The following is a 21,235-nucleotide window of genomic DNA, read 5'->3' as shown; positions in this document are numbered from 1 at the left end:
CTGTCAAATGTATCTTCATTTTTCTCACTTTAATATAAGTGAAGAAGATTAAAAGATGAACATTTAATTAATGGAACTTTTAGCTGCAGATTTTACGTGCACAAAAGCAATGTAATTCTAAGTTCTGATTCCCACAGCAACTGCAGCTAGCTCCCTTTGCACATTAGGGCTGGGTGAATTACTTCAGATAAAATAAAGACCCCCCGCCCCATCCCCGAGGCCTCCTTTGGGGAAAAACACCTATATGCAAACTTGACTTTTATTGCAATTTAAAAAGTTTGGATAATTCTTCCTCCTACCTCAGTTATTCCTCTGACACTGGCATTTCAGGGATCTAACAGGGACCAGAAACCCTGCAAGATAGCTGGAGGTTTTTTCCCCCAAGATTTCCATCCCAGTCTTAAAGACATAAGAGATATGTATAGTACAGATAAAGCACCTAAACTTTCAGTTGCTTATTCAAACAAAACCTCTGACACAAGCTTTTGGTTCAGACCCATCTGTGACCGGAGTCCCGGGGGAGCCAGCTGAGGTCACTCAATTAGGGTGACCTGCAAAGAATGGGGCTGACAATCCCCAAAACTGGTGGATATTCCAATACTTAGATTTACCAAGCCAGCACAAAACAGCTTCTTTATTACCTCACCAGTTGCCCAGAAGCCAACAACACAGTTCCCTTACAGTAACCCAGCCTCAGGCCTCCACCCAGACAGCCAAGTCAGATATGCTGAGGATTACTGAAAATCTTGTTCATCATATTAAAAAATTCTACCAATCCCAAAGGATTGGACACATTACCCACCAGGTTAATGAATAACTCAGATCTTACCCAAATACACGCTTACAGCCAATTCTTATTAACTAAACTAAAATTTATTAAAAAAAAGAAGAGAGAGAGTGTATAGGTTAAAATATCTGTGTACATACAGATATGAATAAAGTTCTTAGGTCAGTTTCGTAGTAGAGATGGTGAGCTCGGTAGTTGCAAAGAGTTCTTTTAGAATTTAATCCAATGTCCAATATCATATTCAGGGTATTCCAGCTTAGAACTGGGATCTCAATCTTGCGACTCAAACTTCCCCTGGTGAAGCTTAAGCAGATCTGAGATAAAAAGGACTGGGACCCAAACATCTTTTATACAATTCAGGCCTCCTTTCACAGGCTGGAGTCCCTCAGCGAACAATAGACCGTCATTTCCTAATTATCGCCCGGTAATTATTCATACAGATTAACATAAGGCAATTGCCTGTTTTCCCACCATTTGCAGATGATATGCTATACATTTCAAAGAGATGAATACAGCAACATCCTATGTTTACAGTTCATTTAAATGTTAAGATGTTCTTTTGATCTCTGAATTAACAGAATACAGCAGGGATTGGCAACCTTTGGCACGTGGCCTGCAAGGGTGAGCCCCCTGGCGGGCCGGGCTGGTTTGTTTACCTGCCACATCTGATTATGGAGTTCACTGCTCCAGGCCAATGGGGGCTGCGGAAAGCGGCAGCCAGCACATCCCTGGGCCTGCGCTGCTTCCCGCAGCCCCCTTTGGCCTGGAGCGGCAAAGTGCAGCCAGTGGGAGCCGCAATCGGCCAAACCTGTGGATGCGGCAGGTAAACAACCCCGCCCAGCCTGCCAGGGGGCTTATCCTGGCGGGCTGCATGGCAAACATTGCCAATCCCTGGAATACAGCATAGACAGGAACTGTTTGATTACATTGTTGACCACTACCAATATATATGTAAATACACAAAAACACAAACATTATCTCCCCATATATCTTTAAGGGCTGAATCTGAGTCATTTATCCTGCAGGATGCTTAACCCTTTCTGGTCATGCGTCACACCATCTTTCAAAGAAGCCAAACTCACAAGGTGTGAATGTTTCCCCATCTTCCCTGAGCACCTCCTTGCAGCAGGGCACCCTAACACCTGGTCTTCAGTCCCCCTTCCTCTCTCAGGCTCCTAGAGACTTCCCCCCCACAGTCTCTCTTGCCTCACTAATACCCTGCCTTGAGGCTGGCTTATTACAAAAACATAGAGCAAATAATCCATAACAGAAGTCCCAAAACATAGTCCCTTTATCACCCCCAGTGCATCTAGTTCTTATAACCCCACAACAGCTCGTCCATCAACATAGCACATACCATTCTCTGGCATCCTCCACCACCCTTGGGCTCTACTTCTGTCCTCTCCTGGCCTTCTGCCATGACAGCCACCCAAGCCCTTACAGGTCAAGTGCATCTCCACTCTTTCTAGCAGAATGACACCCACATCCCCCAAACCATCTGCTGGGAGTTCATCCTCAGCAGTGGAGTATCCATTGCTTCCCCTGTTCTGTTAACCTCCCATCTCAGACAGGCAAGCAGGTAGGTACTTCCACTGTTCCCAACTTCAGCCCTTTCTGGTCCTCAGCTCCAGCTTTCTGGCTTGGAAGTCAGCATACAATGCCATCTGCTGCTCTTCTGCCTTTAACTTTCTGTCCTGCCTCTCTGCCTTTGGGAGGTCAGCTAGCAAAGCCCCCCTCTAGCCATCCCTACAAGCCTCCTCCCTCTCTAATGCTCCCTGATCCTTTAGAGCACCAGGTGCTGTTCTGTCTTTTTAATTGGCCAATTGGGAGCACCTGTACTTGCACAGAGGAACTGGACCTGCTTCATTTAAAGGGGCAAGCCTCCTTGTGACACTAAACATCATCATGCTGCTCTCAGTCTAAAATGATATTCTCTGATTTCTGGTGGTGATGCGTCTATTGACATAATCACATAAAATGAATGGTGCTTTGACTTTGTGGCTTAACAACTTCTGACCTTTAGCTTTACTCTGCCTCTCTCCCAGTTCCATATGTCTGTCTAATGGTTGTGTTTTATGTGCTGTTCTACAGGCAGAGAGCATGCTGCTTGTGCTCTGTGAAAATGGCTTTGCTCTTCAGGTTCCTGCACCCATCCTTGGAGAACAGGACACAGTATCCACCTATGAGATCAATGACCTGCCCACACAGTATTTCCATTTCTGCAGCATTAAATCCCGTATCAAGGTAAAGAAATGTCCTGTGGGGAATTAAATTCTCATACCCAGTTACCAGTATCCCTAGAGTACAAAACTACTCCACTCAAGTTGCTAGTCTGTGTAGTGCTGAATGCAGGGTTCTAGCTGAGCCATTCATAAGGAATGACCAGGCACAGACCACTCCTGGCTTTGCTTCATCAATTGGAAAATATATGTTGCAACACTAATTCATGGAAATAAAAAGTGGAGCTGAGGAATAACATAGCTTATAATGCATGTATATTATAGGATTATACTAGTGGTAGCAGAGTTAAAGTTAATATGTCACTTCCATTCTAAAAATATATTTTTTGTCTTTTAATTTTCAGAAAAATTATCCTTACAGCTGTAATTTCTCATGCTTGATCCCAGCCACAAAGGAAATTCTTTTAAACAGTTTCATAAACATGCATTTGGTCACTTCTGAGTTAATCAAACATGAAAAATGGTTATTTTTCACCAGTTAAATTTTTCTGATACTTTTTTGTGTGCTGTGATAACTGTAAATGGACTACTCTTATAAAAAAAAAAAAGAAGTCAGAATTGTATTTATGTATTCCTCAATGAGGACTCGCTCCTTTGAAGACATGTGTGGCCACATTCACTGCTGGTATAAATATGGGCAACACCTTAGATAGCACTGGCGTTACACACTCTTTCACCAGTGGGTATTTTGGGAAACTGAAAAGCACTCAGTGGCAGGCTAAGGATTAGAACACTGATTACCTGACTCTAAGCATCAGTGCTCCATCTAGCACATCACAGCTACCTCTCTTGAGTGATGGCACTTCCATTCTCAACCATATTTTCAAAGATTTATAACTACTACCTCGATGTTTTGTTAAAGATCTGGCAAAGCCCCAGCATACACAGTAAGAATTCAGTACTCAGGAAGAAGAGATGTCTTTGGCTACCTTACAAAGCTAATATGTCCCTGGGAAAAGATTGTGTGATATTTGACACTTATTTATGCAAAGATAAGTTTTAATAACATGAAGATTTTAAAGATTGTATAAATTGGCAATGGCAGTACTCCTCAATTCAGTGTTCAGAAGGAAGGTCATTACAAACATTTTGTTTTCACTTTAAACTTATGTTTGAGCACAAACAATGCAATGCCACATGGGAATCTGAATTCAAGTCTCCAGCATGGTCGCTTTTACTTTGGGGCAAGTAAAGGACAGAGTTTGGGGGCACTGCGGAAGTAGTGCGTCCAGTCCATGAGTTGATAGAGAATCTCCCATTGCAGTCAAGCAAATCCTCCGGCTAACACAAGGATTGATTTGCTTGGGAAAAGCTGCATTTAGCGTGTCTCTGGTGGAGGGTGCTTGCTGTTTCGTTAGTCCTTGGAGGCAGAATATGAGAGGAGGAGGGAATGAGGGGATTCAAATGAGGTATGATGGGGCTTGTCTACACAGGCCCTGCAGTGCGGACTATGGGAGTCTGAATTGCTGAGTGCATCAAAGTGTTGTGCTGTAACTACTCCATGTAGTCCCCGCTAGCTTGAACTAAAAGGTACCTAGTTTGTGTTAATGCAGTCGCATTTCAAATAGGACTATGTTAACGAGAAACGTGTGCCTTTTAGTTCGTGTTTGTAGGGCAGGTATGGGCAATTGCAGCACAACATTTTAGTGTGTGCTGCATTTCACACCCCCATAGTCTGCACTGTGGGGTTGTGTAGACATGCCTGATCTCTGCTTAGTTGCGAGGAATACTTCCCTAATTTCTAGCATTTTTATCATGAGGTCCTTTCAGTCAATGGTGCATTGGTTTCATGACTCATTTTTCACTGCGTTCTGTAACAGAGGGAAGAAGAGATTGAGCGCAGAGAGAAAAAGAAACAGGAGGAGGAGAAGGCAAGGTTGCAGTGGATAAAGAAACAGCAGGAGATGGGAATTGAGATAGAAGAAGAGCCAGAGGCAGAGCCTAAGAAAGAGGAGCCACTGCCACCCATCTATGTCCCACAGGAGCCCAGCCCCATTGTCTGCGGGTTTTATTCAGCACCAGGGAAATTCTGGCTGTCTTTGGTAAATTAAATATTCTTTCATTTTTGATTTGAGAAAGGGATTGTTAAGTGTAGAGACAATAAGATTCATGGACTTGGGGATTAGATAGCGTAGAGAAAGTATTTGGAATAAAAGTCTTTTGCCTCTAGGACACAAGCTCATATGTGCCCCATGCTTGAAGATATTCAAGTGTTCAAAGAAAACCAAGTGCTTGATGCGAGTGCTCAGTGGTCTTTGTGAAATGGTTTTACAGTGTCATTCCAGTTCACAACAAATAGCACTCTTTTTGTGGCCTCCACAGAGAGGCCAAGGACTAAACTCTTTCCCCACTAGTAGATGGTGGTCCCTTGTGGTCATGACTGAGGCACATTTGTGGGACAGAGAGGAATGGCAAATGCTTGTAGCTCCACTGATAATGGTGGACTTATTCTGTGGATAAACAGCGTTTCCAGGGGTTTTTAGTCTGGCATCTTTCACTTGCAATGAATTCATTTTTAAAAAGAAATTTAAGAAAAGAGCAATCATTCATGAAACCGCATTTTCCTGAACACCTGCATCAGCATCCTTTCTTCATGTCTTCTTCATGGCCCTTGTCTTCTTTAGGGTGGCTATGACTCTGGGTACCTCTACCACTGTGCATTCTCCCCAGTTCATCATGAAATATCCCCTGAAAGCAGGCAAGATGAGCCCTTTGAGGTGATTCCTATGGAAAACACAGATGACAACCCAATCCAAAGGATCTCTTTCTGGTAAAAGAGCTTATGCACTATGACTTACTGTTTTGTACTAAACTGATGAACTGGACTCTGGAGATATCATGGTATATTCCACTGTTTCTTTCCTTGTGTGGATCAATATCCACGTGCAAGAGTTCAAGAAGAGTTCTGCTCTATTCCCTGGTACCTAGTGTTAGTTGGTTACCAGCGTTAGGATTCCTAATTGGTAGGATTTGTGAGTACAGCTGTGTAAAATACATTATTGTTTCTTTTAAAAAATGTTCATGTTGAAAACGCCCACTTTTTTGAGCACTCAAAGCTCAATTGTGACTTTAAGACACATCCCTGCATTGGGAAGTTCTGCCCAGGGGAAGCCCTGGGATGCTGCTACTTCCTATGGGGGTGCAGTCCACTACCTCGGTGCTTGCTTGGCCAGTGGGTAGGGGGATGGAGTCATGGCCTTACCTCCTTCCATTCCTTACCCCCTTTAGGGTGCTCTTTGCTCCCCAGGAGAGTATGGAGGGAGCAGTCCCCACACTTCCATTGTACCAGGCCAGCAGCTTGAACTGGACATTATGTAGACTGCACAAGTGGAGTGTCCTTGTGCTCTCCCCACCCCATGAGACCAGGCCTGATCTGACCCCAAGGAAGCCGTTTTAGGTTATAAAAACTGTAATTTACACCTGTCTTCTTCTCTCCTTCTATTGGGTGGAGTATGGGGAGGTGAAAGTCACCTCCCAACCCCGAACCAGGCTGTGTGGCAGCTGTGCAACCCCTCTTTAGCTGCTAATCCAGGCTGTGGGCAATAACCAACCTGCACCTGTTGTGGAGGATGTTGGAGCCCAATGGAGCCATGCAAATCCTGATCCAAAGCCCTCCCCAGTCCATACCTTGTCTACTCCATATTGATTTTCTCTGCCACCCCATGACCCAATTCCGAAGCCAGATCCATGATGTACAGGAGGTGCATGGACACTCTTGTGTGGTCACCTAGTTTGCCAACAGCCTTTATCTCTTGTGCAGGGCATAAGTGGTATGGGTGAAAGAACCTTGCTCCAGCCCTTTATATTTGGATGAATTTCACCCATTGTGTTAAGTTAGCTTTTGTTCACAAGTGTCATTGGCTTTTTGCTGTTGCAACATTAACTGTTCTAGATCAGTACCTGGAATTGTTTAGCTTTTGTTCGCTTTACAGCACCAGCAAGCTGTTGATGTTCTGTGGGATGAAGGATGGAGCAGTGCGAGTTTATCCTCTCCAGGACAAAGACCTGTCAGCAGACATGATGAACGGATACTGGTCCTTCAACATGCATGACAATGATTATGGCCAAATCCAGGATATCTACTCTAGTTATGATGACCGGTTCCTGGTTACCTGTGGAGCAGATAGCAACATCTTTACCTTCAATATCTTGTCTCCAGAGGACATTCAAAGAGAGCTAAAAGCGAAAGTGCCCTCTCCAAGAGTAAGTGACTGAATGAAGACATTCCCTAATTCTTCTGTCTTGTGTTCTGGTGCATAGGTAAAAGCATTACAATTAATTCTCCAGGACACGTCTAAATCTATGAATACCAGAGTACCCTCTAGTGCTAAGTATTGCTGGGCCTGTTACTGCTTCTGTGCAAAAAACACCCAGGCTTTTCGCATTGTGGGTCATTCATGACAAAAACTGAGGGTTTTCAAAGCAATTTGTGAATCTGAGCCCACACAAAATGTCTGCTAATGTAATAATAGTCTTTATGTCTGTAATGCTCCTTCTCTTTTTCCTCTCAGTGCTTTTTTTCTTCCCTCTAAAAGTGTAAGTAAGGTCTGTATATTCTGTTGATGTACATGGCATCCCTTAGTTAATCATCACCTCATGTGTTTGTGTGTTGAGAACAACAAAGACTTGACAGATTTTCTCTCTATTCTGTGCTTCTTTTTATTAAAGTGCAGTTCTACTCTGAATAGAGACTTAAAATATGGCATCATAAAGACCCTATATTTATTTTTATTAGTGGCTTCTGTACCATAGTTGCTCAATTTGTAAGTAAAGAAGGAATTAATAAAAGCTTAATGAGTCGCTGAAGTAACCAGATCTGACTTCAAAAGAAAGGGAGGTCTGTTCAGTAAAAAAGTGCTATCTCGACAGAATCATTTTTTGAGTAGATTGAACTTTAAAATATGTTTGTAAAAATCTGATGATCTCTAGAGCCCTGTGCGGGTACACAAATGTGTATCTGCATTCGATCCGCTATCCGCAAAAATTATCTGCGAATATCCACATCCGCACGTGCGGATAGCCGCAGATATCTGCAGATTTGCAGGGCTCTACACTCGGGGCCAGGCTGAGGCTCCGAGGCATCCCCCCTGCTGGAGCCCAGTCAGGAGAGCCGCATGGGCAGCTGTGGGAAGCCCAAAGAGAGTTGTGAACTCTCCACCTGCCCTTGGCCGGGTGAGGAGCCTGGGGGGCAGGGACACAACCGGGGGCTGCTCTCAGCCCCCCATACCCCTGAACCGCAGGCAGGTGGAGGGTCCGCCGCGGCTCCCCACAGCTCCCTGGCTGGGCTCTACGCTGGCCTGGCTGGGGGAAGGGAGGAGGCCTGTGGAGCTGCCTGGGGGCTGCTTGGGCCCCCCCCCCAGGGCAGGTAGGGGATCTGTCGCAGCTCCCCACAGCTGCCCGCCCAGCTCTTACCGTGGCCATGCCCTGGCTCTGAGCTGTCCCCTGCCCAGCTGGAACCAGATTGGGGAGAGCCATGTTAGCAGCTGTGGGGAGCTGTGGCGGACCATGCCCTGGGTGGGAGGGCCTGAGCAGCCCCCCACCCAGTGTCCCAGTACCCTACCCAGGGCAGATGGAGGGACCCAGGCTCCCCACAGCTGCCAGCGCAGCTCTCCCCGACCTGGCTCTGGGCAAGGCGGCAGCCCAGCCATGATAAGAGCTGGGCGGGCAGCTGTGCAGAGCTGCAGCAGACCCTCCACCTGCCCTGGGCGGGGAGCCCAAGCAAACCCTGGCCCATGTCCCTGCCCTCCAGCCCCCGAGCCAAATGTTCCAGCCTCCCCACTTAGTGCCCCTGCTCCCCAGTTCCCCCCGCCCAGTGTCCCTGCCCCCCAGTCCCTCTGCCCAGGGCAGGTGGAGAGACCCAGGCTCCCCACAGCTGCCAACGCGGCTCTCCCCAACCTGGCTCCAGCTGGGAGGGGGTTGCAGCTGGGAGCTGCAGCCTAGCCACAGTAAGAGCCAGGCAGGCAGCTGTGGGGAGCCATGGCGGAACCTCCACCTTCCCTGGGTGGGGGGGCCTGAGCAGCCCCCCATCCAGTGTCCCTGTTCCCCAGGACCCCCCGCCCAGGGCAGGTGGAGGATCCGTTTCGTGGTTCCTCACAGCTGCCCGCCTGGCTCTTACCGTCAGAGCCTTGCACGGATACAAAATTTGTATCTGCATCCACACTGCTATCCGCAGAAATGGTCCACGGATATAAAGTGGATACCCGTGGATTTGCAGGGCTCTAATGATCTTTATAACATCTGTCATAAATATAAAGGGAAGGGTAAACCCCTTTAAAATCCCTCCTGGCCAGAGGAAAAATCCTCTCACCTGTAAAGGGTTAAGAAGCTAAAGGTAACCTCGCTGGCACCTGACCAAAATGACCAATGAGGAGACAAGATACTTTCAAAAGCTGGGAGGAGGGAGAGAAACAAAGGGTTTGTGTCTGTTTGTATGCTGCTTTTGCTGGGGATAGACCAGGAATGGAGTCTTAGAACTTTAGTAAGTAATCTAGCTAGGTATGTGTTAATTATGATTTCTTTAAATGGCTGAGAAAAGAACTGTGCTGAATAGAATGACTATTCCTGTCTGTGTGTCTTTTTTGTAACTTAAGGATTTGCCTAGAGGGATTCTCTATGTTTTGAATCTAATTACCCTGTAAGGTATCTACCATCCTGATTTTACAGAGGTGATTTCTTTACTTCTATTAAAAGTCTTCTTGTAAGAAAACTGAATGCTTTTTCATTGTTCTCAGATCCAAGGTTTGGGTCTGTGGTCACCTGTGCAAATTGGTGAGGATTTTTACCAAACCTTCCCCAGGAAGTGGGGTGCAAGGGTTGGGAGGATTTTGGGGGGGAAGACGTGTCCAACTACGTTTCCCAGTAAACCCAGTTAGAGTTTGGTGGTGGCAGTGGAGATCCAGGGTCAAAGGATAAAATTAATTTGTACCTTGGGGAAGTTTTAACCTAAGCTGGTGAAAGTAAGCTTAGGAGGTTTTCATGCAGGTCCCCACATCTGTACCCTAGAGCTCAGAGTGGGGAGGAACCTTGACAACATAGAATCATAGAAGGTTAGGGTTGGAAGGGACCTCAGGAGGTCATCTAGTCCAACCCCCTGCTTGCAGCAGGACCATTCCCCAATTTTTGCCCCAGATCCCTAAATGGCCCCCTCAAGGATTGAATTCACAACCCTGGGTTTAGCAGGCCAATGCTCAAACCACTGAGTTATCCCTCAAGCGCTGACGAGGGGATGCTCTTGCAATCATGATCTGCTCCTGGGACATGATGTTAGCAGCTGCACTTAGTAACAGAATTAGGTGCAACATCATTTCCATAGTCTAGGTTGACAGCATTGCTTTATGTCCATCTTAAAAGTGCTATTTCTTATCAAAGTAACTCTTCAGGGAGTGTCTATTCTAGTTTTAGTCACATGGAAGAGTTTTCAAATTTTGTAGCTACCTTTAGACATAAATGGGATTCATCGTGGGCCAAACTCAAATCCACTGAAGTTAATTGAGTTACATCATGGATCAGTTTGGCCCCATATGTTCATTGGTAAGTATTGCAGTCGCCCCTTTTTGCCTAGGAACCATTAGAACCTGATATTTAGTGACCCTGTAGTGTCATTCATCATTAAGGTTTCATCTGGCTTTACAAACATCACTTGATTTGTGAGCAGCAGTGTGGGGTTCTTCCTTAATTTGTGGAACAGCCTCATGAGCCGTTGAGTGTCATTCTTTGTTTACACAAAGATTATATTTTTGCTTCACAGGGAGATCTTGAAAAGGAGAAAACTGCAGAAGATATTGAGGATCCTAGTGCCTACAGGTAAGGCATGCTTGATGAAAGTGAGAAAGGCTGCGCTTGCTGGTAGCTCTGCCTCCAGGTCATGTGGCCCAGCTGTTTTGCCTTTTTAGAGAAGGCAGTAGCTCACTCCAAAGTTGGGCTATTGTCTCAAGACACACGGAGCCTTCGATGCCTGTGCAGCCTTTATGCAGACATCCATCTCATCCACCTGTTTTTGTAGCATGATGTTCTGACATCATTATTTAACATATATTGTGACAAAGTTCCTGCTCTACCTTGGTGGGTCTTGCGCTTATTGGCAGATTTGCTCACCTTAGAGCTTCACGGCAGCCCTCAGCTTGGCCGTTTTTCTGAACCCACAGTCCAGGTCGACTACTCCTGTGTCTGACCAGGAGTTGGGAGGATTTGGGGGGAACCTGGGCCCGCCCTCTACTCCAGGTTCCAGCCCAGGGCCCTGTGGAATGCAGCTGTCTTGAGTGCCTCCTGGAACAGCTGTGTGACAGCTACAACTCCCTGGGCTACTTCCCCATGGCCTCCTCCCACCTTTATCCTCCCCATAGGACCTTCCTCCTGATGTCTGATAATGCTTGTACACCTCCAACAGTCCGCGTTCTCACTCTCAGCTCCTAGTGCCTCTTGCTCCCAGCTCCTCACATGCACACCACAAACTGAAGTGAGCTCCTTTTTAAAACCCAGGTGCCCTGATTAGCCTGCCTTAATTGATTCTAGCAGCTTCTTGATTGGCTGCAGGTGTTCTAATCAGCCTGTCTTAATTGTCTCCAGAAGGTTCCTGATTGTTCTGAAACCTTCTCTGTTACCTTACCCAGGGAAAAGGGACCTACTTAGCTTGCTCTCCTGCTGCAGCCCTCTGGCCTGGGCTTTCCTGGCTTTTTGCCTGTGCTTTCAGCTTCCCCCCCCAGCCAGGCCAGATGCTTTTCCCCCCTTTCTTTTCCTTTTGTTGTTTTTTTTTCTTTCTCCACTGTTGCTAGAGTGCTGGCCGGCTGTTAGCCCTCCCCCCCCCCCCCCCCCGCCCTGCCCACCCTTGGACGCTGCTGCTGCTCCAGCTGAAACCCCCCCTGAGAGAGGGGGAGCCTGCTGGCCCACTTCCCCGGAGGGTGGGAGTGGAAGGACCCAGCCCCCAGACCCAGGCGCTTGCTGTTTGTCTGCTGACCCGTCTCCAGTTGAGAGGAATCTTATCACTTGCTTCGGCATTTCTGGAATGCAAAAAAGAAAACCCGGAACAGACAGAGAAACAGCCGTCTACCGGAGGAACACCACCCGGGAAACTTACAAATCGCCGTGGAGGGGGCCCAAGACTGAGTAACTTTGGAACTGTGCTCTCGTGTGGGGGGAGGCCTTGACTGTATCGTGACTGTGTTTGTAGGGACACAGGGGGTGTGGCACGGAGCTGCCCCCCGATCCATCTGTGTCCTCCCAACCCCCACACTACCATCTTCACAACTGCCTCCTCCACCGTCATTGCTGGCTGTTTAACATCTGCCTCTGGACTTAGCTGCTTGCCCTGATTCCACCGTGTGGGCCAGAAGCACCAGCCAACCAAACAGGACTCTCTGGACAAGTGTATGGTGGTTCATGTGTCCCCGCCCCCCGAACTGCCCATCCCACAGCCTGTCCTTTTTTACCTGACCCCAACTCCTGTTAACCACCTGCCACCGCCCCCGCTGGGGCATTGGCAATGGAGGGCACCGGGGTGACCTCTGCTGCTGCCATGCCCACCGCCTTCCCAGACTCTAGGGGAGCCCCCCAGCCAGCGGGAAAGGCCAGGGCAAGAAGAAGGGGAAGGGCCCCGCTAAAACCACCAGGCCCTCCGTTGCAAGGGCCACCCCCACTGCTGCGGCCCCGCCACTGTGTCCCTCCCTGCTGCCCCCTTCACCAGCTCTGCGGGTGTCCCTCCCTCACCTCCCAGGACGGCGCCTCATCATCTCTCCCGCCCACCGCCTCCGCCATCATCAACAGCGGCCAGGGCCCCTTCCCCACCGTGACAAGGAAGCACGGTGTCCGATGCCTCCTGGTGCCCACCTCACCCCACGTGGAGACCTACATACGGGCGTTGGCGAGGGTGGTGGGGCCCTCGGCCTTTGTGATGGCCTCCAAAATGTATGGGAAGGTTGTTTTCTTCTTAGCATCGGAGGCTGCCGCCCAGGAGGCAGTGGAGAGGGGCCTGGCGGTGGGGGGGGGGGTGTTTGTCCCCCTAGAGCCGCTAGAGGACCTGGGCGTCCGCCTGGTTCTGACCTCTGTCCCTCCTTTTCTCCCCAATGCTGGCCTGTTACCCACCCTTTCCACCCTGGGGAAACCTGTTTCTGTCATCAGCCCTCTCCCGTTAGGCTGCAAGGACCCCACCCTCCGTCACATCTTTTCCTTTCGCTGGCAAGTGCAGCTTCTACTGCCGTCGGCGGCGCGTGTTGGAGAGGCGCTCGAGGGGTCCTTCCTCGTCCCTCACCAGGGGGCCCATTACCGGGTGTATTTCTCCACGGGGGAAGCCCGGTGCTACCTCTGCCGGGCATCAGGCCATGTCCGGAGGGACTGCCCCTTAGCCCGGCAAGGAGGGGCATCTGGGATCACCGAGACCCGGCAGGACATCGGCCCCGTCATTGCCGACGCCCCTCGCCGTCCGATACCCGAACCTGCCCCCCCTCCTCTTCGGACCACTACTTCTCCCGCTCAGGCCCAAGGGGCACCTCCCCTACAACGTCCAGACGAGCGGGAGAGCCCCGCCCTCGCTTTTGACAATCTGGCGGGGCCTATGGAGGAGGGTGTGGCAGAGATACCACCAGGCATGGGAGAGAGCCTGCCCCAGGGAAAATCCTCCCTCCCTTATGCTCCCCCACCGTCCCCCCCAAAAGTCCCTGAGCCATTGCCTTTACCCCCTGACAAGACCCCTGCTAACCAGCCCCCAGATGATGCCATGGAGGGCTGGGCCCTAGTCCAGGGGAAGCGAGGCAAGTGGAAGGCTCGAGCTCCGCCTCATCTACCCGAGGCGGAGGCCCCCTGGAAGACCAGGAAGGGGGGCACCGATGCCGAACCTTCCACTTTGCCCACGAGTGCGTCCCATCCACCGGTGTCAGCCGGGAAAGATGTGGTAGCACCGGAAGGTAGTGTCTCCCCTCTGAGACCCTCGAGGAAGCCCCTTCTGTCCTGACACTACCCGAAGCCCCCGTGAACCCCGAGGCAACCGTCGTGGCAGGTGCCAGTGGGGAGAACCCCGAGGCGACGGAAAGTATCCTCTCCTCCATGTTCGAGGAGATCGAGGCCCTAGATCTGACCCCAGTCGCCCAGGGGGAGGATGACCTTTTGCCAGCAAACCTCGATTTGGGCGACCTCACTCCACCTCTCTCTTCCCCATGCTCCCTCCCCCTAACTGCTGCTTCTGCTCCCACCTCCGAGGAGACCCTGGACTCCTCCGTCGACCCGGCCGCTGATGGCACCCCGCTGACGACCACCGAGCCTGCTCAGGTGACAGCTGGCACCACGCGGCCGGGACACGCGTCGCCAGGGGCACCCCCTGTTGGTGCGGAGCAATCGATTTCCTTCCCGGGCGGGGACCCAACAGAAGATAATCCACCTCCTGATGCTGTGGCCGCTAAATCCACCATAGAGCCCGCGCCCGGTATCACTGAGAGCTCCCTCCCCACCCCCTTAACCCTCGAGTCTGATTGGGAGGCGCCACTATCCAGCTGCTTGCCTCCCGAAACCCAGAACCTCGCCTCTGCCACTGCCCCTACCCCTATCAAATTTACCTCCTGCAATGTTATTGCCGCCACCGGGGCTGTCTCCTTCCCTTTCTCAACTGATGACCCCCAGGGAGCGGCCTTTGTGTTCTCCTGCCCCGACCCATTAGGAGCTGCTATCTTCCCTCCACCGCCCCCATCGCCCCAGAGCTTGAGGCGGGCCTAGAAGCTCCAGCCCATCAGGCACCCTGTCGGGGGTCCGCACCCTGCTTGTCCGTTTTAGTGGACCACGGGGCTGCACCAAGGGCCCCACCGGGGAACAACCGGGAAACCGTAACCCCACCCCCCCATGAGCTGCGAGGAGAGCTGTGGAAGTTTTTAGAGGATGTCCGTGGCTCCTGCAACAAGGTACAGCTTGCTCTCCAGCGATGGGGGGATTTTTTTCAAATCCTCCGGGCCATAAAGGCCCTCATGGGGGAAGGTAAAGGGTTGGGGAAGCAGGATGCCGCGGCCTACTGGCGGGTCTGCGTCTTCCGTGACCAATTACTCACCTACGGGATGGGTCAAGGACTGTTGCGCGGCCCACTGGGGGATGCGAGTGTCCCTGCCAGTGAGGATCCCACCCCGGCCCCCCCCATGACACCTCTCACCATCGCAACGTTGAACACCCTGGGTTGTAGGATGGCTCTCCGCAGGTCCCAGGTGCTCTCCTTCCTTCGGGAGGGAGGGTACTCTGTGATTTTCCTGCAGGAGACCCATATGGATCTGACCGCCGAAGACAGTTGGTGGCTGGAGTGGGGGGAGAGGGTCTACTTTAGCCATTCCACGATTCGGCAGGCTGGAGTGGCGACCCTGTTCTCCCCCGACCTACAGCCCGAGGTGCTAGGGGTTGCCGAGGCGGTGCTGGGTCGCCTGCTGCATCTCTGGGTCCATATAGAGGGGCTCGTGGTTAACCTCATTAACGTCTATGCCCCGACATCGGGCCCGGAGCGGCTGCAATTTTATGAGCAGGTGTCCGCCTTCCTTGGCACCTTAGATTCTCACGAGTGCCTGGTCCTGGGAGGGGATTTTAATACCACCCTCGAGGAGCGAGACCACTCGGGGACCGAGCAGAGCCCGGCCGCCGTGGACACCGTTGAACATCACTCCCTAGTGGACATCCGGCGTGACCACCACCCGGATGACACTTCCACGTTCACCATTGTCCGGGTGGAAGCCCATCAGTCGAGCCACTCCCGGTTGGACCGCATTTATTTATCACGCTTCCATCTCTCATGAGCCCACTCCTCCAGCATTCGGCTGGCCCCATTTTCTGACCATCATCTAGCCACCATGACAGCCTCCCTCTGTGCGGAGAGGCCGGGACCAGCCAATTGGCATTTTAACAACAGCCTGTTGGAGGATGAAGGCTTCGTGACGTCCTTCCGGGAATTCTGGCTGGCCTGGTGAGGGCAGCGGCGTGCCTTTCCCTCGGCGCGGCGATGGAGGGACCTGGGGAAGGTGCGCGCCCGGCTTTTCTGCCGCGACTACACCCGGGGCACCAGCCGACAGAGAAATGTGGCGATAGAGCAGTTGGAATGGGAGGTCTTAGAGCTGGAGAGGCGTTTGGCCGCCAGCCCCGAAGACCCGCTCCTCTTGCGGAGCGTGCCGGGAGAAGCGGGAGGAGCTCTGGGCCCTCGAGGACCATCGGTCCCAGGGCGCCTTTGTTCGATCCCGCATCTGCCTCCTTTGGGAGATGGATCGTGGCTCCCGCTTCTTCTATGCCCTGGAGAAAATGAGGGGGGCTAAGAAATACGTCACCTGCCTCCTGGCAGAAGATGGCACCCCCCTCACGGATCCCTGGATCCGACCGACCCTAGCGCTTGCAGAGTGCTTTGGGAGGAGCTCCCTATGGTCAGCGCGAGCAACCGAGATTGGCTAGAATTGCCTCTCACTCTGGCCGAGTTCTCGGAAGCCCTCCGTCTTATGCCCACTAATAAGTCTCCAGGCATGGACGGGCTGACCGTGGAGTTCTACCGCGTGTTTTGGGACATCCTCAGCCCAGACCTAGTCACCGTCTGGGCCAAGTCTCTGCAGAGCGGGGTCCTCCCTCTTTCGTGCAGGCGAGCTGTGCTCGCCTTCTTGCCAAAGAAGGGGGACCACCGCGATTTATGAAATTGGCATCCCGTCTCGCTCCTCAGCACGGACTACAAAATCGTAGCGAAAGCAATCTCGCTGCGGCTAGGGACTGTGCTGGCGGACGTGATCCACCCAGACCAGACCTACACTGTCCCGGACTGCAGTATCTTTGATAACCTATTTATGGTTTGGGACCTTTTGGAACTCGGGCGTAGAGACGGTCTGTCGTTCGCTCTCCTGTCCCTAGATCAGGAGAAGGCGTTCGATAGGGTGGACCACGGGTACCTCCTGAGCACTCTGCAGGCATTTGGCTTCGGACCCCAGTTTGTGGGTTTTCTCCGGGTGCTGTACACTTCTGCAGAGTGTCTGGTTAAGCTCAACTGGACCCTGACCGAACCGGTCAGCTTCGGGCGAGGAGTACAGCAGGGGTGCCCCCTCTCGGGCCAACTGTACACTCTGGCGATCAAATCCTTCCTCTGTCTCCTCCGCAGGAAGTTGACAGGGTTGGTGCTGCGGGAGCCAGAGCTGCAGCTGGTCCTGTCAGCGTACGCTGATGAAGTGCTCCTCGTGATCCAGGATCCCGGCGACTTGGCACGGGTGGAGGCTTGCCAGGCCATCTATTCGGCAGCCTCCTCCGTCCAGGTCAACTGGGTCAAGAGCTCTGGCTTGGCGGTAGGAGACTGGCAGCAGGCGAGCTCCCTCCTACCCGCGCTTCAGACCATCCAGTGAATTTAGAGGGCGGGGTGATAGAGCGGCTCCGGAAATGGACGGGACTACTCCGATGTCTCTCCCTCCGAGGGAGAGCACTGGTGCTTAATCAACTAGTCCTGTCCATGCTCTGGTACTGGCTCAACCCCCTGGTCCCAGCCTCGGGTTTCCTGACCAACCTCCGGACATCGATTCTGGGGTTCTTTTGGTAGGAACGCACTGGACCCCTGTAGAGGTGGTTCATCTACCCCTGAAGGAAGGAGGACAGGGCCTGAAGTGTCTACACACTCGGGTCCGTGTCTTCCACCTCCAGGCCCTACAGAGGCTCCTCTATTGTGCAGGCAGTTCGGTGTGGAGCACACTGGTGCACGCCATCCTGCGCCGCATCCAAGGGCTCCGATATGACCGGCAGCTCTTTTATCTCCGTCTGGGAGGTCTTCCGCGAGACCTCTCGGGGCTGCTGGTCTTCTACCAGGACCCCCTCCAGACTTGGAAACTGTTTTTAACGACCAGGTCTGTGGTGGCCACCGAGGGGGTAGATCTCCTCGCGGAGCCCCTGCTACACAACCCCCAGCTCCGTGTGCAGGTGGCGGAGTCCCGCTCGGTGCGCCAGAGCTTGATCCTGGCAGAAGTCACAAGGGTCAGAGACCTCCTGGAGTATGACCGGGGAGACTAGCTGGATCCCCTGACGCTCGCCCGGCACATGGGGCTCTCCAGACCTCGCACCTCCCGGCGCGTACTTCAGGAGGTGAAGGCCGCTTTGCCGCCTGCTGCTCGAGCTTACCTCGACCGGGTCCGGCTCGAGGGCACGCCCCGCCCACCCTCTACCCCAGGCCCCCTGGACCTTTTTAATTGGACCCCTGCCCCACAGACCCAATCGACCCCCTCACCCCTTCACTGCAAGCTGGCTGCATGAACTGCAGCCGGTACGCTTCCAAACCGCGCCAAGGAAACATCTATACATGCTCGTGCTCCACACCCTTCACGTCCTCACCCTAGTGTCCTGCCCCAACACAAAGTGGCGAGACCTTCTGCCACCTTTGGAGGGTGAGCAGGCCCGGTGGGCCAGCCTATATTCCACCTTGGTTCCGAGGCCCGTCGGGGACATCAGTTGGCGGCTCCTTCACGGAGCTGTGAGCACGGGCACATACTTGGCGCGGTTCACCCTCGTCCCAGATACTTGTCCCTTTTGTGGTGTGAGGGAAACCCTGGCGCACGTATATTTGGAGTGCGCCAGGCTGCAGCCCCTGTTCCAGCTCCGCACAAATCTCCTATTATGTTTTTGGTTTCATTTTTCCCCTCACCTTTTTATTTATGCACTCCCCTTCCGTGGCCTCACAAAGTTGCGGGATCTCCTAGTTAACCTCCTCCTGGCCCTGGCTAAAACGGCCATCTATAAAACCAGAGAGAGGAGGTTGGCCGATGGAGTTTCCTCTGACTGTGGGGCTGTTTTCCGATCCTCGGTCCGTTCACGTATCCGGGCGGAGTTCCTCTGGGCGGCGTCCACCGACTCCCTTGATGCTTTTGAGGAGCGGTGGGCACTGTCCAAGGTTCTCTGCTCGGTGTCCCCGTCCGGGTCCCTTTGTCTGACCCTCTGACTGGGGGAGAGAGTAAGGGACCCCAGCCCCAGCCATTGATGCTGCGGACACCACCACCTTAGAGGGGTCCTTTCACACGTGGGTGCACGTGCCTTCCCCCCTTCCCCCCTGGATTGTCCACCCCACAGCCTGCCCCTCTTGTTGGGTGCTTTCAGAGGAGGGAATTGTTGGTGACACTCGGGCGTGGCGCCAGGTAACTCGAAGGGGTGGAAGACCACGAGAGTCGATGAAGCCCCCTCGCTCTGGGCCACCAGGTAACTCGGAAGGGTGGAAGACCACGAGAGTTGAGGAAGCCCCCAGCTCTGGGCCCAGGCAAGCTTGAACACTTCCCTCCCCAGAAGCTAATGAGAAAACAATTGTGATTGGTTGCTGTGTTACACATTGCATATGCTGCTGTTTTTACTTTGTAAGTGTGTTATGCAAATCTTTTGCTTCAAAAAAAAAAATTACTTTCCTATAGCCATCTGGCCCGACCCTGTCACAATATGTTCTGATAGTACATAGGGGCTGTCATAAATATAAAGGGAAGGGTAACCACCTTTCCGTATACAGTGCTATAAAATCCCTCCTGGCCAGAGGCAACATCCTGTTACCTGTAAAGGGTTAAGAAGCTCAGCTAACCTGGCTGGCACCTGACCCAGAGGACCAATAAGGGGACAAGATACTTTCAAATCTTGGGGAGGAGGAAGGCTTTTGTTTGTGTTCTTTGTTTACATGGTTGTTCTCTCTTGGGACTGAGAGAGGCCAGACAGAGATCCGTCTTTTCCAACCCATCGTAATCCAAGTCTGCAATATTGCAACCAGTATAGGTAAACCAGGCAAGGTGGATTAGTTTCTCTTTTGTTTTATGTGAATTTTCCCTGTGTTAAGAGGGAGGTTTATTCCTGTTTTCTGTAACTTTAAGATTTTGCCCAGAGGGGAATCCTCTGTGTTTTGAATCTGAATGCCCTGTAAAGTATTTGCCATCCTGATTTTACAGAGATGATTTTTACCTTTCTTTTTTTTAAATAAAATCCTTCTTTTAAGAACCTGACTGATTATTCCATTGTTCCAATATCCAGAAGTTTGGGTCTTTGATTTCTTTGTAACAAATTGGTTAGGATATTATTCTCAAGCCTTCCCCAGGAAATGGGGTGTAGGGCTTGGGGGGATATTTTGGGGGGAAGACGTCTCCAAGTGGTCTCTTTCCCTGTTCTTTGTTTAAAACTCTTGGTGGTGGCAGCATACTGTTCAATGACAAGGCAAAGTTTTGTACCTTGGGGAAGTTTTTAACCTAAGCTGGTAAGAATAAGCTTAGGGGGTCTTTTATGCAGGTCCCCACATCTGTACCCTAGAGTTCAGAGTGGGGAAGGAACCCTGACAGAGGCCTACTAAACCAGAGGGATCCCTGGTGCTAGGCACTGTACAAACATATAATAAATGATAATCCCTTCACCCAAAAGCTTACAGTCTAATATTTCATTCTACTTTTCTTTAGCCTCATTGATTCCAGGGGAGCTGCATGAGTATCAATGAGGGCGGAATTATGATCCATGTTTGTTCCTGGCTAGAAGGCTACACTATTGTGTCTCCTCTCTCTCTTCCCCGCCACCATCCAGATAATGCTGCTTCCTTTTTCATGCATTTCCAGTATTGAGAATGCCAAGCAAAAAAAGGAATATGACCAGATAATGAAGGCAGCAGGGGACAAAAAAAACAAAAAGAGACAAGAGCTGATCATCCTTAGGCATGAGTTTCATCACCTGCTTCAAAGGAACATGGAGCTGCCAAAGCACATGCAGCTACACAGAGAGGTACACATCAGATTGGTGTATAGGTCCTTTATCTCTGGATTAGGCTGCCACTTTAAAATGAGCTGTGTCCAGTGTGTTAGAATCAAAATATGACCAACCCATCTTCCCACTCTTCCCACTCCAGCTCCTTAAGTAAACTGCTTCCCCATGGTACAGGCATTTCTGAGTGTGCTGCAGAAGTTAGTGCCTCAGAAGTACCTGTAAGACCGATAGACTCCAGTCACTCTTTAAAGGCTACAGTGAAGAGAATGTAAATATGATAGAGAACCACTCTGAAGTGAGTGAAAGTAGTAAAGCTAGCAAGGGGTGGAAGTACTGATTTGCCTTGGTTTGCCCTTGCACACTGTGTTTGATGCCTGCTATGGAGAAGCATTGAAGTTCATTGATTTTCAATTTCAGATGGATTGGAAGAAGGGGTGTGTGTGTGTGTATATATTTTAATATGCCAGGAGCCTAGTGCTGGGTGACATTAGAGAAGAGTTTTGGAAGAACGTGGTTCTCTCCACTGTGGTGAACAGCT

The 21,235-nt window shown here is 51.2% G+C and overlaps 1 protein-coding gene across 2 annotated transcripts in view; it reads left to right on the top strand.

Annotated features, from left to right (window-relative positions):
- CFAP44 (cilia and flagella associated protein 44) overlaps positions 1-21,235 on the top strand; it is an 81,527-nt gene that overhangs the window by 36,213 nt on the left and 24,079 nt on the right. The window contains exons 18-23 of one of the 2 annotated variants that reach the window (XM_048817715.2): positions 2,879-3,031; positions 4,848-5,069; positions 5,652-5,797; positions 6,960-7,230; positions 10,775-10,830; positions 20,553-20,715. In XM_048817715.2, coding sequence (XP_048673672.2) covers positions 2,879-3,031; positions 4,848-5,069; positions 5,652-5,797; positions 6,960-7,230; positions 10,775-10,830; positions 20,553-20,715 — 1,011 coding nt within the window. The remainder of the gene's footprint in view (positions 1-2,878; positions 3,032-4,847; positions 5,070-5,651; positions 5,798-6,959; positions 7,231-10,774; positions 10,831-20,552; positions 20,716-21,235) is intronic. The other variant, XM_048817725.2, reaches the window with a different exon arrangement.

This window comes from Caretta caretta, chromosome 1 (genome assembly GCF_965140235.1).
Source record: "Caretta caretta isolate rCarCar2 chromosome 1, rCarCar1.hap1, whole genome shotgun sequence".
NCBI classification, from domain to species: Eukaryota; Metazoa; Chordata; order Testudines; family Cheloniidae; genus Caretta; species Caretta caretta.
This window is presented reverse-complemented; position numbering and strand designations above follow the sequence as displayed.